Here is a 6715-nt window from a genome sequence, read left to right as displayed (position 1 = left end):
GATAAACTGAAGTGAGTAGTGTACTCCGATCCATATGTATTAGAACTGATATTAGTGCTTCTCAAAATTTTATTTTTACAAAATTTAAACCTTTTTTTATACTTGAAAATACTCCTTGATGATCTTGAACTGTTACTTCTTTGGTCATCTTATACATCAATGAGGTCTTGGCCCAGTGGTTAAAATTTACGTTTTGTGTATGTAACCTTTGTACATATTTACTTCATATGAATTCAAGATCTTGCATTCAATGGATTTTTAATATTGATTTGCAATATTTTGGATTGCAACATGAAAAACAAAGATAAATAAAAAATAAAAGAAGATTTATATTCCGCAAAATGCAAAACTTGAATTGATTAGAACATCGGATTTACAAGAACAAACCAAACAAACTACCAAATCAAGATTTTAAAAAATGGGAATAAACAAGGCAATTACAGCAAACAAATTCTTGCAATTTCCACCCTTAATATCCCAATAACAAATTGGATTAATTCCAAAAAAAACACACAAATAAATTATTTAAAAGAAAAACTCAAACTTAGTATTCATTGGTAAGAGGGGCATGTTCCTCACCCATGAACACATTACCATAGATAAGACCAGCCAAACCACCACCAACAAGGGGTCCAACCCAGTAGACCCAGTGGTCCTGGAAGTCAACACTGGCGACAGCGGGACCGAAAGAGCGAGCCGGGTTCATTGATCCACCAGAGAATGGACCGGCGGCGAGGATATTGGCACCAACAATGAATCCAATAGCAATAGGTGCAATGGTACCAATGGAACCCTTCTTAGGGTCAACTGCTGTTGCATAGACAGTGTATACCAATGCAAATGTTATAATAATTTCCATTACTACTGCTTCAATTGATCCTACTCCTGCTGCTACACTGTGGATTGGAGTTGTCTGCAGGAACAAAATAACAATTTATTAGTTAACTTTCCATGTTATAATATGTAAAAATTAATCTGTATCTCATCATATAAACCATATTTCTATTCTTAGTTAGCACAGATTTCAAAAACAAGATCATATTGTCACATTGGTCGGCACAGTTTTCAATATATTACCTCTGTTTCATAATGACGGTAACAATTTACATCTTTTTTTTCACGTTTGTTAATAGAAAACTTTAATCATTAATTGAGTATATATTAAAAGTTAGTATATATTGAGACGAATCTAATACTGTAGCAGTACTCAGGACGAGAAATAATGATTGACAAAGAGATAAAAGTACTAACCAAGCCACCAGTGGAGGCCTTAAGGAGGAAACAAGCAGCAACGGAACCAGCACACTGGGCAATCCAGTAGAAGATACCGGTAAGGATGGTGATCTGACCACCGAGGGCCAATCCGAAGGTGACGGCGGGGTTGACATGTCCACCAGAGATGTTAGCACCAACTGCAACTGCAACAAATAGGGCAAATGCATGGCACACTGCTACTGCTACTAACCCTGCTGGGCTTAGGGCTGCATCTTCTGTCAACTTGCCTGAAATAACAAAATACAAAGTCAAGATTAATAAATATAGTCACTCAATTCTATGAATCAATCGATTTTTGTTTTCAGTCTACATGGAGTCACGAAAGATAATGATGTATTTGATAGACGATACATAAGACTTAGGTCATGTTGTCTAGAAAATAGAACACAATGATTGGGAAGTAATGGCATGCCTACTATTTTGTGCGCTAGCTACATAATACGTGTTACTATAATAGGAGTATGTGATTAAGATGAGCAAAATGTAGCAAAATTCAAGTAGTTAATGGAAAGAGTACTAACTGAAAGCAATGCAAGATCCAACTCCAGCAAAAACAAAGAGCAAAGTAGAGATAAACTCAGCAATGTAAGCCTTAATAGAGGCCCAACTGAAAGAATCATCAAATCTTCCAAAAGCAATTGCCATGACTCTTAATTAGCTTAATTAAACTAAAGAAAGAAATAAAGAGAGAAGATGAGAAATTGGATTTCAAGATTGTGTAATTGCCTTTCCACATCACTCCTTTATATAGAAAGTATGGTGTAATATTATACTCATAATAATTATTATTATTCTTTTTTTATTGTATACCTTTATCATGAGAGTGATTTTTTTTTTCTTTTAAAAAAAATAAAAATAATGTCCCTCTTTTTGGGTATACTTGTATGTAAGGTCATTTATGCCAATTCAATAATGTGTAGAAAAAAGATTCCTACTAGGAAATATAGAAAGTCCTAGAAGAAGTACCAAGAAGTCTTGAACATATTTATCACTTCATTATTAGGAGTTAACTAAAAAAAAAAAACCATTCTCCAAATTTTAGCTTTTGTTGCACAATTTTAGCAAAAAAGACAAACTTGGAGAAACAATTGACAAAATTAGGAATTATAACATGAGCTTGATATGTGACAAAATATAAACCTTTGATACGAACTTAATAGTCATTCGACTCTCATGGTTAAGGATTATGATACACTTTGTAATAAATAACTATGATACTTGTATTGATTTCGTTTGCTATATACTTTCATGACTTGATAAAATAATAATTTATATATGACACGTAAAATGACTAGCAAATTGATATGGGTGTACATAACATAATTGTATGTAAATTTACTTGTTATATATACATCTGACATTATTTACTATGATGATCATGTATACCCTTTGTTCTATAAATAAAGAATTTTCCACTTTATATTACTTTATTTATGATAACTGGTTTGTGGATTTACAATAAGTGGAAGAACTTTGTGAAACAAGTTAACGAGGATTTATGATAGTAATATGCAGTAGCTAGCCATTTTTTTATTGGATAAACAAGACAAAACTATATTGCAAAATACACCAAATTATTGCATATGATGATGATAACTTTTGATTACTTTTTAGTACTTTATGATTATGTTTGCTACAATTCATATTGCAAGAGATAAACTTCTTACTAAAGGGTTTATATATTATTGGAAAATGGCCTTCTTAAGCTAATGTTTGAACTCAAGTATTCATTAATTCAAATTCAATGGAAAAACGATAATTGATCCAACGAACTTTGGCAATTATATTAGTAGCAAACATTTTTCATAATCACATGCATGCATGGATCTAGTATAGAATGGGGTCACTTGAACCCTTAGTGATTATTAAATTTCTTTGACAAAACATTTCATAAGCCGTCATTATACATTTTTTCTGAATCCGCCACCCTATATAGATAGATAGGTAATCCATATATGGCAGTATGAGTATGACTCTCACATCACATGTATGGTCCATGCAAATATGAATCCGTTTAATGTATATAAGCCATTAATATATGGTCGTGTATATGTATATATGCGGTGTATGGATAAAGATTAAAGATGAAGAATATATGAATCAAAGATACAAATCTTGTTTGAAAGAACCAATCACAACTTTTCCCTGGCAATTCCAACCTGTCACCCAATTGCTTTAGTGGTGGAAATGTCTCGAAGTAGCTTATCTTATTCATCTTATATCTCATGAATGATTTTTTTTCTAGCATGTGACAAACCGTTCTCTGAGGAACATCCAGACATACAGTGACCCTAAGCGGTAGATTTTTTTTTTTTGGGTCGTTTGCTAAATTAGAATCTCTCACAGGTTAACCTATTCGTATAAATTAGGTTTTAGAGTATAGAAAGTAGGAAAATCCTCTTGTTCAAAAACCGTAGGTAATAGGGATTAAACTCATGACTTAAAGGTAAAACCGATACAATAGCAAATTTAGATTGTGGGGGTGCCCTACATGATCTATACCTTTTTAATTTTGTGTGAAAGACATTATAGTAAAGTCATAAATATAGAGCGCATGATGTTATGGTAACCCATTTAAGGCCACATAATGCACCGTCCATAATCATAAATATAAAGTTGAGGATACTATATTGTCTACACCCTTCAAATTAAGGGAAATTTATATGTGGATGTTATTGATTTGGAGGCTACAATTAAGCCACCATTAAAATTAATTATGTATGTTATTGGGATTATTATTGTTGTTAAGGTTTAATTAATTAGAGAATGCTAACGTGGGGGGTGTAAGGTAGGGGATTAGCTAGATGAGTGTGGAATCTCGATGACCTCTTTTTTTTTGGTAGGTCCACTTTCATTTGTTTGTTTGGTGTTGTAATCATTCAGAGTTAAAGTTATAGAGGGATGTACTAATAAAAAAAGTTATAGAGGGATGTTTTGAATTTTTGATTAGGAATATGCTTATTGTATTCATTGGCGAACTATTCATTTAATGTGACAAACAATTACAGGTGATACTTAAACTAAGAAAAAAGAACGATAAGATATACGTATATTCAAAGGGTATTTTTTAAAGTTAAAGATATCAATTTTAAGGAAAGACAGGTCTGATTGTTACACCGTCAATTAGTTATATAAAAAGCAATAAAAAAATAAAAAATAAAAAAATGTCAAATAAATTCATATGGCAAAAAATTGAATTAGACCTTCTGATACAAGAATTACTGTGCGAAAAACATATGAGGATTAATAGTAGCTCTAGGATTGTTCGTTTGATTATGTTTTGGATTAGATTGAATTGCTAATTATTAAACATAAATGCATGTTCTTTCCATAAAAGGTGGGGACAATTGTACATAGTTGTCTTATGGGATCAAGTGATGGTAGACTTGTTATGTCTTTAGTTTAATTGTGTAAATAATTTACATTAACGGATTAGTTAAAGATAACTTAATTTATTAGCACCAACTGATCAGCATCTAATTTTAATTAATATTTAACTTATCCTCCATATAAAATATGTAATTTTTTGTTATTTTAGAGATGTACGTTGTGGTAGAGCTGTACTAGTACAATGTCAAAGAAGTAAGTTTTTACCCTTTTTAGCTAAGTAGAGTTTCGTTCATATTAAAATAAGCTAATTAAATTGATGCGTTTTGATGTTATATGATCTAGTGTACAATTCTATAGCATACGGAGTATGAAAAGTTATTGAATAATGAATATGCTATATGCTATTTCGTCCGTCCTCAAATTATCATCCTATTTGAGGTTGTTACTCTTGTAGTCTTCTTAGGGAGAATAATTAAAACAATAATGATAGATTGATAGTAGAATACTAGTACAAGTTTTAAGAACTCAGACAGAAATAAGGGTGTTTAAAACTCACCAGTCACGATTAGATTCGATCTAAACTGAAAATGACTTGATTCAGTACTCGATGCATGGACACAATGAAGTGTCATGACTTAAACTCGAACTAGCAGTCCAAACTCAATTAGACTCAATTTAGATCGATCAGACCCGATTGAAATAAAATATCGAATTACGTTATTGTCATTTTCCATCTTTAGCTACTCTCCCCCCGCCACACCCCCCTCCCCCCCAAAAAAAATGAATCAATGACGAACTTCTTAATAAAAAGTGTTCCTTTTATTTATTATAGCAAAAGTATGATAGATTTTTTTTTGGTGGGTAGGTAAGCAGAAGGGTTCTACTAAGTCGGAACCTCTCATAAGTCCACTAGATTTGAATTTGTAGGATAGGCCATTTGAGATTGGGGGAAGCCCATCTCAAATGTGCCTCTAGTGAGATTTGATAAATACAAACCTTATCAGTTACCACAAGACCAAGTTTTGCTAGATTGTATTGGTGCAAAAGTTAGATAGATTGTATTAGTGTGCTTCAGCATTGGTGCAAATTTTTTTTGATGAAATAAGTTGTTAGCAGGGAACTATACATAAATAATGACCAACGTGTACGAAAATTTAAAAATGACCAGATTTCATTTTGTGAATTGCTATTTGTCACAATGGAATTACTCAAGTTATGGTATTAAATGACTTTCATGCCCCTTTTAATTTTGAAAATGACATAATAATTCAACCACTACTAACTTTGTCCCACCACCTTAACATTATTGTCAACTTGACCTTACTCAAGCCATGGCTCCACTTGACCATCAGCTCCACCACCCATACCACCACTAACCTTGACCACCCACCACCACGACTCCACCTTGATAGCCATCTTGACCGATTCCACGACGATTGACCACCGACATTGTACTTTCCGCCCACTAAAATGACTCGACAATGGTCCACGTTCATATCAGAGGCACTTGGTGGGGACGATGAACCTTCGACGCCGTCGAGTCAGGTATATGTCAAACCTTTTTTTTTTCAATTTCCGATGTACCCGATCGCATGTAATACGCAACTATACCATGGCGTGACCGCATGTAATATGCAACTACACCATGCTATAGCTGCGTATTACATGCGACTGTACCAATGTACAGTTGCATATTACAGGCGACTATACCATGGTATAGCTGCATGTAATATGCGACTATACCAAGGTACAGTTGCATATTATAGGCGACTATACCATGGTATAGTTGCATATTACATGCGGTTGTGTACCGTTAAATTTTTTTTTTAAATAATACTTTTAAAAAAAATACATTTAATTTAACTAGTAAATTTTCGATGATTTTTTTTAATTTTATTTGTTGTTTTCTAATGAATTTAATTTTATTTGAAGTTAATTTTAATTATAATTTTTGTTATATCATGTGTTTAATAGTTTAAATGTAAAAAATAAAACAAAATAAAATAAAATAAAATTTGTTAACTTTGTATTTTTTTTAATAGGAACCAATTGAAGATTTTGGTGGCGATAGGGTAAATTATTACCCACACTTTCAGACCGACCAATTATT

At 32.5% G+C, this 6715-nt stretch overlaps 1 protein-coding gene across 1 annotated transcript; it reads right to left on the bottom strand.

Annotated features, from left to right (window-relative positions):
• Positions 1-309: 309 nt before the first annotated feature.
• On the bottom strand, positions 310-2006 carry LOC110729835 (aquaporin TIP2-1-like). The gene is made up of 3 exons (XM_021909616.1): positions 1797-2006; positions 1252-1502; positions 310-913 (listed from the first exon to the last, which is right to left on the bottom strand). Exons 1-3 carry the CDS (start codon positions 1918-1920, stop codon positions 545-547), a joined length of 744 nt encoding a protein of 247 aa, XP_021765308.1. The 5' UTR covers positions 1921-2006; the 3' UTR covers positions 310-544.
• Between the last annotated feature and the right edge of the window lie 4709 nt (positions 2007-6715).

This window comes from Chenopodium quinoa, unplaced genomic scaffold (assembly GCF_001683475.1).
Source record: "Chenopodium quinoa cultivar QQ74 unplaced genomic scaffold, ASM168347v1, whole genome shotgun sequence".
Classification (NCBI taxonomy): Eukaryota; Viridiplantae; Streptophyta; class Magnoliopsida; order Caryophyllales; family Amaranthaceae; genus Chenopodium; species Chenopodium quinoa.
The sequence above is the reverse complement of the archived record's forward strand: the minus strand, read 5'-3'. Positions and strand labels throughout refer to the sequence as shown.

Bases quoted from the DNA above. Each gene is read 5' to 3' on its own strand.
- LOC110729835 (XM_021909616.1), bottom strand. From the start codon at position 1,920: ATGGCAATTGCTTTTGGAAGATTTGATGATTCTTTCAGTTGGGCCTCT. The intron at 1,503-1,796 runs GTTAGTACTCTT...TTGTTATTTCAG, and splicing joins TGGATCTTGCATTGCTTTCA to GCAAGTTGACAGAAGATGCA. The intron at 914-1,251 runs GTTAGTACTTTT...TTGTTCCTGCAG, and splicing joins AGGCCTCCACTGGTGGCTTG to ACAACTCCAATCCACAGTGT.